Here is a 17,526-nt window from a genome sequence, read left to right as displayed (position 1 = left end):
AAGAATCCCTGCCCTTCCTGCCCGGGCGGCACGGGCTCGACTGCATTGGCGCTGAGAAGGGCAGAGAGTTCCTCTGCAAGTACCTGCTTGTGATGGGAGCTGAAGGATTGGGCTCCCGGAGGACAATTTGGTGGAGTGGAGGCCAAATTCAGGGCGTATCCGCACCGCACTATTTGGAGAACCCACTGGTCGGAGGTTATTAGAGGCCACCTTTGGTGAAAAACTTTCAACCTCCCCCCGACTGGCAGATCGTCCGGTACGGACACTTTGATGGCGACTATGTTCCCATGGATCCAGTCAAAAACCCGCCCCCGTTTTTTGCTGTGGAGGCGCAGGGGGCTGTGGAGGCGCACGCTGTTGACGGGAACGAGCACGCTGGGACTGTCCCTGTGCCTGAGGCCTTCGGGCCGGCTGGGTGTACTTGCGCTTGTTGAAGGCGTAGGGCGCAGCCTGCCGGGCCCGGGAAAAACGTCCACCTGCAGAGCTGGATGCTGAAGGTGCCCAGTGGGAGAGCTTGTCGAGGGCGGTTTCCCGCTGATGTAGTTGGTCCACCAACTGCTTGACCTTCTCGCCGAAAATATTATCCCCCTGGCAGGGGACATCAGCCAGCCGCTGCTGGGTGCAGTTGTCCAGGTCAGAGGCACGCAGCCATGAGAGTCTGCGCATCACTATACCTTGGGCCGCAGCTCGAGATGCCACATCACAGGTGTCATAAATACCCCTGGACAGGAACTTTCTGCACGCCTTCAGCTGCCTGACCACCTCCTGAAAAGGCCTGGACTGCTCCGGGGGGAGCTTGTCGACCAGGTCCGCCAGTTGCTTCACATTATTCCGCATGTGTATGCTCGTGTAGAGCTGGTAAGATTGGATGCGGGTCATGAGCATTGAAGATTGGTAGGCCTTCCTCCCAAACGAGTCCAGAGTGCGAGACTCCCGCCCCAGGGGCGCCGAAGCGGTATCCCTCGAACTCCGTGCCCTCTTGAGAGCAGAGTTCACGACCGCCGAGTCATGAGGCAATTGAGGCCGCATTAACTCTGGGTCTGAGTGGATCCTGTATTGGGACTCCGCTTTCTTGGGGATGGTGGGATTAGATAAAGGTCTCAACCAGTTCCGAAGCAGTGTCTCTTTGAGGACATTGTGCAACGGTACCGTGGAGGACTCTCTAGGTGGTGATGGATAGTCGAGGACCTCGAGCATCTCGGCCCTCGGCTCATCCACAGAGACCACGGGAAAGGGAATGCAGATAGACATATCCCTGACGAAGGAGGCAAAGAAGAGGCTCTCAGGGGGCGAGAGCTTCCTCTCCGGTGAAGGAGTGGGGTTGGAGGGAAGGCCCACAGACTCCTCTGAGGAGAAATATCTGGGGTCCTCCTCCTCCCCCCACGAGGCCTCTTCCTTGGTGTCGGACATGAGCTCCTGTAGCTCAGACCTCAACTGGGCCCGGCTCGACTTCGAGGCACTGAGTCCTCGGTGGCGTTGTCGAGCAGTGGACTCCCGCGCCGGCGGGGATGAAGCTCCTTCTATCGACGTCGACTCCACCTGCGTGGCGGTCGAGACCGGCGCCGCAAGCGGCGTCGAAACCTCGGCACCGGGCTAGAGCACGCCGGCGCCTCCATCAAGCAAGCACCCCCGGCGCCGGCACAGTCTGGCGCATCAGCCCTTCCAGGATCCCCGGAAGGATGGCTTGGAGGCACTCGTTAAGGAGCGCTGTCGGGAAAGGCGAGGGGGCCGGTGGAGGTGCCGGAATCTGCTCGGGTCCAGGAGACGGCACCGAAGTGCTCGTGCCCTGACGTAGCGATACCTCTACCACCGAGGGGGAACGCTCCTCCCGGCGCTGCCGCTTCCTCGGCGTCGAGTCATCTCTGGAGCCGGAGCTGGTAGCCACATGCGCCGTGGGCGACCGATGACGGTGCTTTTTAGCCTTCTTCCGGTGCCCGTCATTGGCGCTCGGCGACACAGAAGAGGAAGAGGTAGATCCCCTTCGGCCTCGAGGGATCGGGTCCGACAGGGTTCGCTCCCGATGGCCCTGGGTAGAGGGAGTGACCGGGGCCGATTGCCCGCGCGGCCGCTCACCCCTGCCATCTCCGGAAGACCGGCGGGCCAACGGAACCTGTGCTCCTGGGTCGGTGCCGATTTTGTGGACATCGGTACCGGTACCGAAGATCCGGCCGTCGACACCGATGCCGTCGAAGTCGATGGGCCGGCGCAAGTTCCAAAAAGACGGTCCCGAAGAACTTGCCTCGCCACCTGTGTCCGTTTCCGTAAACCGAGACACAAGGTGCACGTCTTGGTATCGTGCTCCGGCCCGAGGCACTGGAGGCACCAAGCGTGAGTGTCGGTCTGCGAGATATGCCGGCCGCACCGACCACACTTCTTAAATCCACTCGGGACCTTCGAGGACATCGACGGAAAAATCGCATTGGCAAAGTCAAAGTCGTCGATGGTGGCGGTAAAAAGCACACCTGAAAAATAAATCGACCGCGCGGCCACAAGGCCGCAACGAGGCGCCCCCCGCTAAAAGTACGAGGGGAGTAAAAGTTTTCTTTTTTTTTTTTTTTTTTGAAAAGAAACAGAACAAAAGAAAACAAACGAAGAAAAACAATGAAGAAAACTCGCGTCTAAGGCGCGATCCGGTTTCCGGGGCTGACAGAGAGAGAGACGAACGCGGCTCTCTCCAGCGCGGAAAACAAAAGACTGAGCTGGAATGGTCGCGCACGGGCGGGAAGACGGCCGCGCATGCGCGGTGGGCGTGCCCTGCGTGCGGGACCGCCCGCGAAGTTTTGTTCCGGTTGGTGGGGGCTGCCGTGGACGTCAACCCAGTCGTGAGAACAAGCAGCCTGCTTGTCCTTGGAGAATGGCACTTACCTGGTTAAGTGCTGGCCATCCACACATAAGTGGATATTTAATGCTGGTACCCAAACATGGTCCAGCATTGAATATCTGGGTATAATTTTGGCAGCTGTAGTTCGCATTCAAAAAAACACTGACCACTGCCAGCTGATTCCTACCCCCTCCATATTTATCAACATTTTTTGAATGATTCACGTTACTGTTTCATTAAACTAGACCAGTGATGGCAAACCTTTCAGAGACCGAGTGCCCAAACAGCAACCCAAAATCTAATTATTTATCGCAAAGTGCCATTCCCCCCTCCCCTCCCTTCCCCATCCCTCCAAGTTCCAGGCCACCTTCCTCCCTCCCTCCGAGTTCCAGGGTTCGAGTTCCAGAGTCCTCCCTCCTGCCAAGTTCCAGGGTCCTCCGTGCCCCCCTTCCTCCCTCCCTCCCAGTTCCACAGAGTCCACTCTTCCCCTCCCTCCGAGTTCCACAGGATCCCCCCCTCCCCTCCCCCCCCCCCCCCCATTCCAGGGTCCCCTCCCTCCCTCCGAGTTCCACAGGGTCCCCCTCCCTCTGAGTTCCACAGGGTCCCCCCCTCCCCTCTCCCTCCCTCTGAGTTCCAGTCGTCATCCCTCCCTTCCTCCCTCCGAATTTTAAAAGTAATTTCTTGACTTACCTCGTCGGGGACGGGTTACGGGGGCCGGCAGCAGCACTAAAATGCGTGCAGGATTGGCCCTTCTCTCTCTGAGCTCTGGTCCCGCCCTTGCGGAAACAGGAAATGAGGGCAGGACCAGAGCTCAGAGAGAGAGAGAGAGAGAAGGGCCGAGCCTGCACGCATTTTAGCGCTGCTGCCGGCCACCATAACCCGTACCCGATGAGGTAAGTCTAAAAATGGCTTTTAAAATTCGGAGGGAGGAAGGAAGGGAGGGACGACGACTCTGGAACTTGGAGGGAGGGAGGGAGGGAGAGGGGAGGGGGGGACCCTGGAACTCAGAGGCGACGGCTCTGCATGCCCTCTCTGGCACGCGTGCCATAGGTTTGCCATCACTGAACTAGACCATACACACTATAATAACTAGCATAAGTTCATGAAGACGAATCTTATATAACAGAGCTAGGCTATTCTATATACAGACACTAATCTATATTCAAGGACAAATATCAATTCTGAATAAATGTTTACACATCTACTCAATGAGCATTGGCAAATCTCTCACCTGTGTCTTCCAAGAAAGGGCTGAGCTGTGTGTAACCAGAATGTTTTCTTTTCTCCTTGCTGAAGATGCTATCTATATTCAGAGATTCCCTTTTGGGTCTCCATGGGGGCCGGTATTTGCTGGATGAACTGGACTTGGACTCACTGCTGGTACTCTCCAACTCCCAGTCTCGGGAATGCACAGCAAGGCTTCTGGGGGGCTTGATGTCTGTCATTCCATGGGGCAGACTCTGAGGGGGTTGAGAGGGCAGCGCTGGTCTACTATGGATCATATTGCTAACAGTCTCCTTAAAATCTCTTAATCTAGTGTTGCTGCTGGATTGTTTAGTAGTTCTGGGGGCTTGTTTCTCCTTCAGAGTTTCTCCTAGATTTGAGAATGTACAAAAAATGTAATATTCCACTGTATACAGAGGTATAGTACTTAGATGAATTGTAGAAGTACAGAGAGAGGTGCATGGGAAGAAATTGTTAGAAAATGATAGGGTAGACAAGGAATGTGAGAAAAGAGGAGGTGAGAGGAAGGTAAAGATGCAGAAAGTAATGTACATCTAATTAAATATCTTTCACTCACCTTCACTGTGATATCCGGAGTACTGCACTTCATCCCCTTTTCGGTGTGGACGACTAGAGCTCCTCTTCCGATCTGCCGGAGGAGCCTTTCTACAAACGTTCCTCTGACTACATTCACTATCAGTAAGATGTCCTGAAAAAAGAATAGGTTAAGCAAAATTAACATTCTCACTGGCTACTTTAAAGTTTATTACATACTTCACTATTTTACTACCATATTAGCTTTTTTTTGATTGTATTAGTTTCACTATATACTGCCTTGCAGCTCCTCATCATTTATGGACCGGATATAGCAGATGGAAATTTAAGGTTATCATTGGCAATGTTTCTTTGGGTAGGAATTTTCTTCTGTTTACTGACATCTGTCTTCTGTTACAAGATTATATCCTAGAATACGTATTCTGAAAAATCAATTTATAAAAAGATTTTTACAAAAAAAAAAGTAATGATAATTCCTTTCCAGGGACACCAAATTCTTCCAGTACTAAATGATCCTTTCTAATAAAATCTTATTATTTAAATAATTTGTTCCTAAGGCCAGAAATGTTACCAAAAAGAAGAAACACATTCTAAGTTTGTGGATACTGTCAAACCCCTAAAGACAAAGACCAAGAGGCCCTTTTACTAAGCCGCGCAGGTGCCTACATGCACCTAACACACGTCAATTTTGAGTTACCACCTGGCTACCACGTGGCCCTTGTGGTAATTTCATTTTTGACGCCTGTCCGCTAGGCACGCCGGAAAATATTTTTATTTTTTGGCGTATGGACGGTAATCGGGCGGTAATCGTCATTCTACGCACGTAGACCATTACCGCCCAGTTATCGCATGAGTAGTGATTGTCTACTCCAATTATTGCTTGTCTGCTTTCCTTGTCCGTCTTGTCCTCTAGATTGTAAGTTCCTTTGAGCAGGGACCTTCATTCTTTGTTTATTGTACAGCGCTGCGTAACCCTAGTAGCGCTCTATAAATGTCAAATAGTAGTAGTAGACCTTACTGCTAGGTAAATGTCTGGCAGTAAGGTCTCAGACCCAAAATGGACACGTCGCAATTTTCATTTTGCCGCACGTCCATTTTCGGCAAAAATAAAGAACAGACATGGTTAATCATTGTTACAGAGAACAGTGGCTTCACTTTCAGTTTCCTGTAATCTTATATCTATTGCTGCAAGTCCCATATTAACTAATTTTCCCCATTTATCCTACTCATAGGCAGGGGTCCTTCCAAGCAGGAAATTCCAGGATCTAGCCCCAATTTTATCCCCCAAAATTTCTCTACTGAATTTACCAATTTCTCCCAGAATCCCCTCACTTTTAGGCATGTCTACCAAGTATGCAAAAAAGAACCTACTTCAACACATCCACTCCTACACAGCCCCAATGCCCCTGAGTATACAGATCTCGGACATTCAGGCATTGCGTTATCACCTATAAAGTATCTGCTATGCATTTTCCTTAAGAAGTGTAGAAACTTATGGATCACAACATACCCAACAGAGTTCACCTTGCTGGCACTCACACAGATCAGTTCGCACTGGTTTTCACTTACCTCCTTCTTCATGAATCCAAACTTCAAAGTCATTGCCTAAGAGGTAATTCTAAAAATGTGTTATTGCCCCCTTTAATTTACCCTGGGTCACCCATGGCCTGTTTTAGCAAGGAGAGCTATTCTCCAACTACTTCATCTCCTGCACATGAAGCACGTAAAAAATCTCCAGAATTCAAACCACATATTAGTCTGCTGCTCACCAAACTTTTCCCTCTATCAGCAACTGATATAACTGTGTTAATCCTAACCTTTCCCACCTATCAAAAATCCTTTTCTCACACCCTGGAAGTCCCATTATATTTTATGGACAAAGAGGAAAAATTATTTTTTCCAGTCCCTTCTTTTTCTTTATCCTACTCCACACCAAATGTTTGATGAGAGTTCAATACCATTTTATTTATGTAGTACGAAGGGTTTAAGGGCAGCAGCACGTGGGTGGTGGAACTGGAACCTGGAGCTCTTCCAGCGCCCTGCTTTTTAAACTGGATATCCTATATAATAAAACACACCTCCAACATTCTGAAGCTGACTGCATGGTTGAGGCATTCCTGCTCCTGAATTGACATCACGTACTTCCGGGTTCGTCACAAGCAGAAGTGACCAACCACACGAGGTTTCTCGGCTTCAGAATGTTGGGAGGTGCATTCTATTAAACTAGTAAAAAAGGCCCGTTTCTGACACAAATGAAACGGGCGCTAGCAAGGTTTTCCTCGGAGTGTGTATGTTTGGGAGAGTGTATGTGAGAGTGACTGTTTGAGAGTCAGAGTGAAAGTGTGAGTGTGTGTGTGTGAGAGAGAGAGAGTGAGTCTGGGTGTGAGTGTGTTTGTGAGAGAGTGTGTGTGTGAGAATGTGAGTGTGTGCAAGTGTGTATGTTAGAGACAGTGTGAGAGAGAGTGTGTGTGTGTGGGCGAGAGAGAGAGTGTGTGTGAGACACAGATTCTCTGTGAGAGTGAGTGTATGAGACCAAGCGAGTGTGTGAGTGACTGTGTGGCACATAGAGTGTGAATGTGATACAGTGTGAGACAGAGTGTGTGAGAGTGAGAGTCAGAAAGACATTGTATATGAGAGAGTGTGAGCCCTGCCCTCCCAATCCATGCCCATCTGTCACCTGTCCCCTCCATTCATCCCTATCCAGCAATTCCCCTCTCTCCCTGAGCCCTGCCCTGCAATCCATATCCATCCATCCCCTCCATTCATCCCTATCCAGCAATTCCCCTCTCTCCCTGAGCCCTGCCCTCCCAATCCATGCCCATCCATGCTCCTGTCCCCTGCCCCCTCCATTCATCCCTTTCCAGCAATTCCCCTCTCTCCCTGAGCCCTGCCCTCCCAATCCATGCCCATCCATGCTCCTCTGTCCCCTGCCCCCTCCATTCATCCCTTTCCAGCAATTCCCCTCTCTCCCTGAGCCCTGTCCTGCAATCCATATCCATCCATGCCCATCTGTCCCCTCCATTCATCCCTATCCAGCAATTCCCCTCTCTCCCTGAGCCCTGCCCTCCCAATCCATGGCCATCCATGCTCCTCTGTCCCCTGCCCCCTCCATTCATCCCTTTCCAGCAATTCCCCTCTCTCCCTGAGCCCTGTCCTGCAATCCATATCCATCCATGCCCATCTGTCCCCTCCATTCATCCCTATCCAGCAATTCCCCTCTCTCCCTGAGCCCTGCCCTCCCAATCCATGCCCATCTATGCTCCTCTGTCACCTGCCCCCTCCATTCATCCCTATCCAGCAATTCCCCTCTCTCCCTGAGCCCTGCCCTGCAATCCATATCCATCCATGCCCATCTGTCCCCTCCATTCATCCCTATCCAGCAATTCCCCTCTCCCTGCCCTCCCAATCCATACCCATCCATGCTCCTCTGTCACCTGCCCCCTCCATTCATCCCTATCCAGCAATTCCCCTCTCTCCCTGAGATCCATATCCATCCATGCCCATCTGTCCCCTCCATTCATCCCTATCCAGCAATTCCCCTCTCCCTGAGTCCTGCCCTTCCAATCCATGCCCATCCATGCTCCTTTGTCACCTGGCCCCTCCATTCATCCCTATCCAGCAATACCCCTCTCTCCCTGAGGCCTGCCCTGCAATTCGTATCCATCCATGCCCATCTGTCCCCTCCATTCATCCCTATCCAGCAATTCCCCTCTCCCTGAGCCCTACCCTCCCAATCCATGCCCATCCATGCTCCTCTGTCACCTGCCCCCTCCATTCATCCCTATCCAGCAATTCCCCTCTCTCCCTGAGCCCTGCCCTGCAATCCATATCCATCCATGCCCATCTGTCCCCTCCATTCATCCCTATCCAGCAATTCCCCTCTCTCCCTAAGCCCTGCCCTCCCAATCCATGCCCATCCATGCTCCTCTGTCACCTGCCCCCTCCATTCATCCCTTTCCAGCAATTCCCCTCTCTCCCTGAGCCCTGCCCTGCAATCCATATCCATCCATGCCCATCTGTCCCCTCCATTCATCCCTATCCAGCAATTCCCCTCTCCCTGCCCTCCCAATCCATGCCCATCCTTGCTCCTCTGTCACCTGCCCCCTCCATTCATCCCTATCCAGCAATTCCCCTCTCTCCCTGAGCCCTGCCCTGCAATCCATATCCATCCATGCCCATCTGTCCCCTCCATTCATCCCTATCCAGCAATTCCCCTCTCCCTGAGTCCTGCCCTTCCAATCCATGCCCATCCATGCTCCTTTGTCACCTGGCCCCTCCATTCATCCCTATCCAGCAATACCCCTCTCTCCCTGAGGCCTGCCCTGCAATCCATATCCATCCATGCCCATCTGTCCCCTCCATTCATCCCTATCCAGCAATTCCCCTCTCTCCCTGAGCCCTGCCCTCCCAATCCATGCCCATCCATTCTCCTCTGTCCCCTGCCGCCTCCATTCATCCTTTTCCAGCAAGTCCCCTCTCTCCCTTCCATGACCCCCCCTCGCATCCATGCTCCTCTCTCTCCCATATCCCAGCCTGGCCCGCCCTCTTCTCCCCCCCCCTTCGCATCCATGCCCCCCCCCTTCGCATCCATGCTGTCGTTTCTCCCCTGCCCTCCCGCTCCCATTGTTCAACTTTACTGCCCATTCTCTTCTCTCTCCCCTATTTCTATTTTTTTTTTCTTCTTCTTTTTAAATTTACCTCCGTGGCGGTTCCGGCAGCGCAGCGTCAGGGAAGGAGGCGGCGCTCCCGACGTCTCCAGCCTTTCCTTCGCTGTGTTCCGCCTTCTTCTGACGTCAAGGATGACGTCAGAAGAAGGCGGAACACAGCGAAGGGAAGGCTGGAGACGTCGGGAGCGCCACCTCCTTCCCTGACGCTGCCGGATTTGTTTGTTTTTGTTTCCGCCCTCGACGTCATGACGTTTGACGCGAGGGCGGGGCAGAGACGGCTGGGTGGCTTCACACCACGAACGCCACGAACCCTACAGCCAGGGAGTGACGTCAGATGGCTTCAGAACGTTGTCCTCATTAGAACGTTCACGGTGCGTTTTATTATATTAGATAGGATTGGTCAGTTCCTTGAAGCACAGCCAGAGCTCAGCGTCCAGCACAGTAACGCTCAGACACCAGAGAGGGGGGGGGGGGGGGCTGACACCAGAGAGAGGAAGGGAGGGGGGGGCCTGACACCAGAGGGGGGGGTATCTCTGTCACACACACACTCTCTCTCTCTCACAGTCAATGTCTTTCTCTCTCTCACTCTCACACACTCTCTCTCACACACTGTATCATATTTACTCTCTATGTGTCACACAGTAACTCACACACCCTCTTGGTCTCATACACTAAGTCTCACAGAGAGTGTGTCTCACACACACTCTCTCTCTCGCACACACTGTATCTGTGTGAAACACACACTCTCTCTCTCACACTGTGTCTCACATAAGCACTTGCACACACACTCATTCTCACACACACGTTCTCTCTCTCAAAGACACACTCCTACCCAGACTCACTCTCTCTCTCTCTCACACACTCGCACATTCATTCTCTCTCTTACACACAGTCACTCTCACATACACTCTCTCAAACATACACACTCCGAGGAAAACCTTGCTAGCGCCCGTTTCATTTGTGTCAGAAACGGGCCTTTTTTACTAGTTTTTTTTTAATAAAAGTGTATTTAAAATAAAGTTAATTTTGCTTTGCTTTTTGTGGTACCCATTCTTTAAAAAATAGTGTTTCCCTTTTAGTTTGGGGTGGTGGAACTGGAACCCGGAGCTCTTCCAGCGCCCTGCTTTTTAAACTGGATATTTTTTTTAATAAAAGTTTATTTAAAATAATGTTAATTTTGCATTGCTTTTTGTAGTACCCATTCTTTAAAAAAATAGTTTCCCTTTTAGTTTGGGGAACTTTGGAGCTTATACTCTGTATTTGATTTATTGAAATTCCTAGTTACTTTCAGATATGTGTCGCGCATACAGTGAGGTATTTGGCTCGTCATGACAACATCTGTCAGCAGTTAACTTTTTTTTTCTTTTTATAAAAAGGATAGACAGATGGCTTTTTAAAATTCGAGTAGATTTGGTTTTCTTTTGGATGTGCTCCATTTAACTTCAGAGCACACTACACAAGCGAAAAACAACAATCACATTTTCTTCAGCACGGAAATGTTCAAAACCATCTATCCCTATTGCTCAGCCTTAATAAAAAGAAATGGTCCATTAGCCACGATCGACTAACCGGGACTCGGTGTATCCGGTAACGTTCATAAAGAGGCTCATTTTCAAAGCACATAGACATAAAGCAACTTTGTAAGTCTATGTGCTTTGAAAATGGGCACCCAAACCAATTCAAATCTGATCATTTCTGGTTTTAAGTGAGAAGTTCAGATTTTTTTTTTTTGGGGGTGGTGGGGGGGGGGGGGGGGGGTGATCAAGTGTCTCAGGCATCAGCAGATTCTTTCTACCCCCCCCCCAGCCTACTGTGATAGATTATCGGCCTTTTTGTAGGTTGTGGTTTCCTCTGTACAGATGTGTAGTTAAGTGTGTGTGTGTGGGGGGGGGGGGGGGGGGGGAGGACACAGTTACTTAAAATATCCTATGACAATAACTCACTGGAGATGAGTTGCCTTAATCGCCCTGGCTGTTTATAAGAGGGGAGGGGAGGGAAGGGAGTTGCTTTAAGGATTGTGTTTGAGGTTTGGAGGGTTCCCCCTGGCTGAGTTGAGGAGGGAGGGAGTTACATCAAAAGGAAAGGACCAAGGACAGTCGCTTCTACTAACACATTCACATAATATTTAATTCTTCCACATTTTTAATCCATTTTTTGTCAAACTTTTTTTTCCCAAATGTTTGTCTTTTTTTCTGAATTAAAATCTGTCATACAGTTTTTTTCGTTAATGTTAACGTTCTGCCACCCGACCCCGTCGGAGGCACTTGCAGGATTGAACCTGTCCCCTCTGTGGTGTTAGATAGAAAATCACAGCACATTTCTCCTGGCCAAGGTTTTATATTATGGTAAATATGAGTTAATCTTGTTGGGCAGACTGGATGGACCGTGCAGGTCTTTTTCTGCCGAGCTTAGTCGAGATTGGGTGGCAGAGCCAGTGGTGGGAGGCGGGGCTGGTGGTTGGGAGGTGGGGATAGTGCTGGGCAGACTTATACGGTCTGTGCCCTGAAAAAGACAGGTAGAAATCAAAGTAAGGTATACACAAAAAGAGGTACATATGAGTTTATCTTGTTGGGCAGACTGGATGGACCGTGCAGGTCTTTTTCTGCCGTCATCTACTTTGTTACTATGTATGTTACTATGTTAGTTATGCATTCTTGTATCCCACTATTATCCAAAAACAAGTTTTGGTTCAAAGTGGCTTACAATTTACATTTTGGTGGAGTTACAATCGTGCTTAGTAATACTGAGAGAACATCTGTTGTTCATGTGGTTATTCATAGAGTTTATGAAGAGATATGTTTAACAAGGAAAAGATGACTGTAGTTTTTGTTGTTATTTGTATCAATCTGGAATTATTTATTCATTTGTTTTGAGGGTCGATTTGAAAAGGGAAGGTGGATATAGCTTATGTAGTTAGTTGTAGAATTTTTTGAAGAGGTAGGTTTTCATTTCTTTCCTGAATTGAAGGAGGTTTGAGATGGTTCTTATGGTTTTTGGTATTAAGTTCCACCATTTAGAGCCCGGGTAGCTAAATCCTGCTTTGTAGATGGTTTTGTAGGTAGTGTTTCTGCAGTTGGGTAGATGTAGAAGTAGGTAGCTTCTGGTTTCTGAGCTTGCATTTCTTATGGATAACTTGATCATGTCCAGCATGTATGCGGGTGCCATTCCAAATAGTATTTTGAAGATTAGGGTGCTTTCTTTGAGAAGTAGTCTTGCCTTGATTGGCAACCAATGTAGTTTTTCAAGCAATGGGGTTGCTCTCTTGTATTTTGATTTCTTGACGATCAGTCTTGCTACCGTGTTTTGGACTGTTTGTAGAAATTTTAGTGTGTTTTCCTTGCACCCTACGTATGCTGCATTGCAGTAGTCTAGTCGTGATAGTATCGTTGATTGCACTAGTATCCTGAATGAGTATCAGGAAGTAGCTTCTTATTCTCAGTTTCCCTAATGTTCTGAAGTATTTTGATGTAACTGCTGATATTTGATTGTCCAGTGTTAGATGTTAGTCAAAGATGATTCCTAATATTTTTAGTTGTGTTTCGATTTGGTATGTTTGTTGGTTGATTGTCAAGTTTTGGAAAGATGTGGGATTGTGTGGGCTAGACAGGACCAGGAAATTGGTTTTGTCTCTGTTCAGTTTGAGTTTGTAAATTATTTCCCATTTCTCCATGAGGTCTAAAGCCTTTTTAAAATTTTGTCCAGTATGTTGTGATACTGTTGTGAAAAGGTATGAAGATGGTCACATCGTCTGCATATATGAATGGGTTGAAACTCATTAATTCCAGTTTTTTTGCTGAATGGCACCATCATTACATTAACAGTATCAGCGATATTGGTGATCCTTGTGGTACCCCACACTCATAGATCCATGGGGTAGATATCTGGTTAGACATCTCTACAATATAGGATCTGGTCCTTAGGAAGCCATTGAGCCATGTTGCCACTAGACCACTAATTCCCATGTTGTTGAGCAGTGTCAGTAGTGTAGTGTGGTCTACTAAGTCGAATGCACTTGACATATCGAATTGTAGTTATAATACATTTTGTCCTTGGCATATTATGCTTATGAATTTCGTTATCAGGGTGGTTATGACCGTCTCCGTGCTGTGCTGTGGTATGAAACCTGATTGGGAGTTATGAAGGATTGAGAATTTTGTCATGTGTTCTGTTAGCTGTTTTGTTACAAGACCCTCCATTGTTTTGGTCAGTAGTGGTATTAAGGCCACTGGTCTGTAGTTTGTGATGTCATTGACCTTGCTAGTTGCGTTTTTGGGGATAGGTGTAAGTACTATGTTGCCTTTGTCTGCTGGGAATTGGCCTAATTTAAACATGTATGTGATGTATTTGGTGACATACTCGATGAACCAGCCCAGTGGGTTTTTCATCATGCAGTTGGGGCAGTTGTCTAGTAGGCAGTATGCAGGTGCATATTTTGTCAGTAGTGATTTTAATGTGTTTAGTTGGGGTGGTGTGAGAGTGGTCCATATTCTGTCTGCTGTGGTGTGATTGACGTTTGTTTCGCAGTCTTGTAGATAGTCTGTGATGATTGTTTGAGGTTTCGTAAGGTTTGATCTTGTGTTTGATATTTTGTTTTTGAAGTGCTGTGCGACTTCATCAGCAGTTGGTGGTGTTTCAGTTATCACCAGTACATTCTGGGTTTTCAGTAGTTTGTTCATAAGTTCAAATATTTTTTAATGTGTTGGTCTGTTCGGAGTTCGTATATGTATTGTAGTGGTCTGCTTTCGCTTTCTTTATGCTGTTTGTGTATGTGTATGTTCTTTTCGCTTTTCTCCATATGGTTTTGTTTGTGTCCATTTTGTTCTTGGCCTATGCTCTTTCAAGTTTCCTGCATAGTTACTTCATGTTTAGTAGGTTGTCATTATACCATGGATGTTGTTGTTTATTGTTTTCGTTTTGAGTGGTGTTATTTTGTTTAGTGTGTTTTCGCTTTCTTCACCCCAGTTCCTCATGAAGTGTATATCTTCAGGCGATAAGTTGCTGTGTTTGTTTACCACTGTTGTCCAGAAGGTATTGCTGTCCACTTTCCCTCTGGTTGTGAATGTGTGTGGAGTACTGGATTCTCTTTTCTTGCGGTTTTCTTTCCATTGTAGTGTGAGAGTGAGTTTGCTATGGTCTGACCATGGTACTTCTTCCCATTTGTGGTTTATTAGTATGTGGTTGTTTTTTTGTTGAGAATATGTGAGCTAGTTTGTCCAATAGGTGTCCTTTTCTGTGCGATGAATCACCTTGTGCTGTTACGAAATTCCATTGATTTAAGAAATTCAGTAGGGTTCTGGTGTTTGTGTCATTTCGTTTCTCTAGGTGCAGGTTTGTGTCTCCTATTAGACCCATTTGGGTGATAGGTGTATGTTTGATATGAAGTCCATAAAGTCTTCTTGGGTGTTTGTCTAGCTTCCTGGGGGGAGTAGAATGGTATGATGCATAGCTGCTCAGTTAGTGTTTTGTCAGTGGTTTTGCATGCCAGGATTTCGATTGTTGAGATTGCATGTTTGGCAGCTGGTTCTACTGTGGAGGACTTGTATATTATTGCTACGCCTCCGCTCCTTCTTTTGGTTCTGTTGATATGTATTATGTTGTATCCTAGTGGGCAGATATCTAGTATTGCAGGGTCGTCTTTGAGATGCAGCCATGTTTCTGTTATCAGCAGTAATCCCAGTTGTTCTGTGTCTATCTAGTCTCATAGTAGTGTTGTCTTGTTTACTACTGATCTTGTGCTTATGTATCCTATGGGTATCTGGGCATACATGTCATGTTTGATGCTGGTGGTTTTCACAGTTTGTAGTTGTCTGTGTGGTTTGTCTGTTGTGGATATGTTGGGTATTGTTCAAGTTTGGTTTCATGTTACTGGTTGGTTGCTTGGTCTCTGTGTTTTTGTTTAGGTTGTGATTGGGCTCTTCCAGTTGTTGGAATGAGTGTCTTCTTCCAGCGATGCGTACTTGTATTTTGTTCCATTCTTTAGGAGTTGCTGTAGGTATTCCCAATGTTCACATCATTATTGTGTAGTAAAAGACCCATGCCTTTATGTTGGCCATTTTAGGGATTACTTATGGCTTAGAACTGTGTATGTGTGTTTGCGTGTGTTTGGGTGGGTTTGGAGAGTCTTTATCCATCTACCTAGTTGCAGATATACTTCTCTGTTGTTTTGGTTTGTTGCTCTGAGGGACATCACTAAATAGTGTGATTGGCAACTTCTTGCATGAGAGATCAGCTCTTGAGCGGGGGTTCTGTGCTACAGTGCTATGAAGGGCCCCATGTGGAGTGCGAGAGCATGACTGTCCGAATAAACCAATTATTTACAAATAGACAAAGGGCTGAACTGACATTTAAGAAGTCACATGTTAAACTATGTCTTAATACTTCCAGTAACTATATATTAGATGGTAGACTATAGCTTAATCTTGCCAACAACTATGTATTACATTACAACAGCTTGTAAGTGTGAAAATAGAGTATTCTAACAGCATAAGTTTCTGTACAGCATGGTTTAAACTTGAAAAATAGAAGAATATTTTCTGGTAGGAGTGTCCTTTTTACCTTAGTTTTTAAAAACAGGTCTCTTGGACTTAAGGATCCTGACTTATTACTCAACTCAGCAAATACTAGACAGAATCCATCAGGTAGGTAGGAAGAACCTTTTTCCACCGCAGATCGAGTCCACGTATGTGCGGTCCTCTTCCCTATCTCACTCTGCCGAGATTTCACTGGTCTTGCTGCAGCTTCTGCACCATTTCTGGCAACGCTCCACTCATCCAATCCAGATCCTGTGGATGTTTTGTATTTCTTCTTATGGGTCCTTCCGCTGCAGAGCCGCTTCTGATGGATTTGGACCCTCCAGCCACAGTGCAGGCCTTGCATCACGTTGCTTCTGAGCCTCAGCCTCGTCCGGTTCTCAGCGCTGGCTGCGAGGGGTCCTGGGTCTCGGCTCCCTCTAGCGAGCAAAAGAGGAGTGGGAACAGAACCAGGCTCTTCAAGAACAGACAGGAAACAATCAAATTCCAAAATTCAATTTATTGAAGACTCTACAAGTTACCCTGTTTCGGCACTGCAAGTGCTTTCCTCAGGAGTCCATATAGAAATAAAACATTTATAGAACATATAAAAACAGTAGATCAGAAACATATGTAATGGATTTGATAATTAAATGGTAATAAAACAAAATGAGTGGATAATTAATAAAAATTACGAAGGACTAGTGTAGTCACAACATATAAAGTAATATCGAATACAGCGGCTAATATATTAGATGACATTAAAATGTAACTTATAGTAAAAAACATATATGAGAAGTCATTAAAGCTCGCTTGACATCAGGGCTATCCCAATGCCTCAGCTCCATCCAATTGCTGGCTCCACTCCAGCAGCCGGCCATGATCTTGGAGCTGGCCACGGTGCTTCGCCTGGTGCCTCGCCAATCTCTGGCTCCCGTCCAACTGTATGGGATCTCGGACTTCCACTGTGGCTAGTTGGACGAGGGCAGATGTGCCGGGATAGCAGCACAGATGGGGGATCCGGAACCAGAGCTACGATCGCTTCTCCCTGCCTCGCTCACCTTCCCTCGGTGGCTGCGTGTGCTGGCAGCCCCGTGCCTTTCCGGTTCGGCCCAGCAAGGCAGCTCATTGGCCTGGTGAGGGCATATGTGCAGGGAGATGTGACAGATCAGGTAGGGAGTCTGGGTCCGGAGCGGTAGCAGTAGGCTCTCCCAATTCCGCTCTCCTTATTCCATTAGCCATGCGTGCTGGCTGCCATGCGCTCACCCAGGAACGGTCCGGCGAGGTGGCTCGTCCGCTGGATGCCACCCATCCAGTCCAGGCTCCTGCTGGTGCACTGTCCACCGATTTCCCTCAGCTAGGAGCCCTAGGTGGTTTCCTCTCCCAAATAAAATGCATAATCCCCTTCTGCAAAGAATTTAGGGCCCAGTCCAAATCTCTTATAGACAGGATTTGGAACAAATATAACATCTGTTGCAGTATGTTCATTTTCACTACTGTGTTCTCAACCACCATGAGCAGTAACTTTCATGCCATTTGCCCGCATCTTCTAATAGCTTTTGCATAACTTCTTTTTATATATAGTTAACCTCATACAGCTTATCCAACTCTCTTTCAATTTGAATCACTGGGAACATAAATTACTTTTTAGCCCATTTGAAGGGGAAACTATCATCTAAATTCTTCACCTTATCCTGGCTCATATTTATATTGAAGGCCTCTTGTCTTATCCATGTTCACCTGAAAATTT

The 17,526-nt window shown here is 47.7% G+C and overlaps 1 protein-coding gene across 9 annotated transcripts in view; it reads right to left on the bottom strand.

Annotated features, from left to right (window-relative positions):
- Window positions 1–17,526, bottom strand: part of USP54 (ubiquitin specific peptidase 54) — a 479,705-nt gene that overhangs the window by 131,566 nt on the left and 330,613 nt on the right. For all 9 annotated transcript variants that reach the window (XM_030203404.1, XM_030203402.1, XM_030203407.1 and 6 more), the window contains 2 exons: window positions 4,623–4,754; window positions 4,053–4,415 (listed from right to left, as the gene is read on the bottom strand). In XM_030203404.1, the coding sequence (XP_030059264.1) occupies window positions 4,053–4,415; window positions 4,623–4,754 (495 nt within the window). The remainder of the gene's footprint in view (window positions 1–4,052; window positions 4,416–4,622; window positions 4,755–17,526) is intronic.

The sequence above is a fragment of the Microcaecilia unicolor genome, chromosome 5 (genome assembly GCF_901765095.1).
Source record: "Microcaecilia unicolor chromosome 5, aMicUni1.1, whole genome shotgun sequence".
Taxonomy (NCBI): Eukaryota; Metazoa; Chordata; class Amphibia; order Gymnophiona; family Siphonopidae; genus Microcaecilia; species Microcaecilia unicolor.
This window is presented reverse-complemented; position numbering and strand designations above follow the sequence as displayed.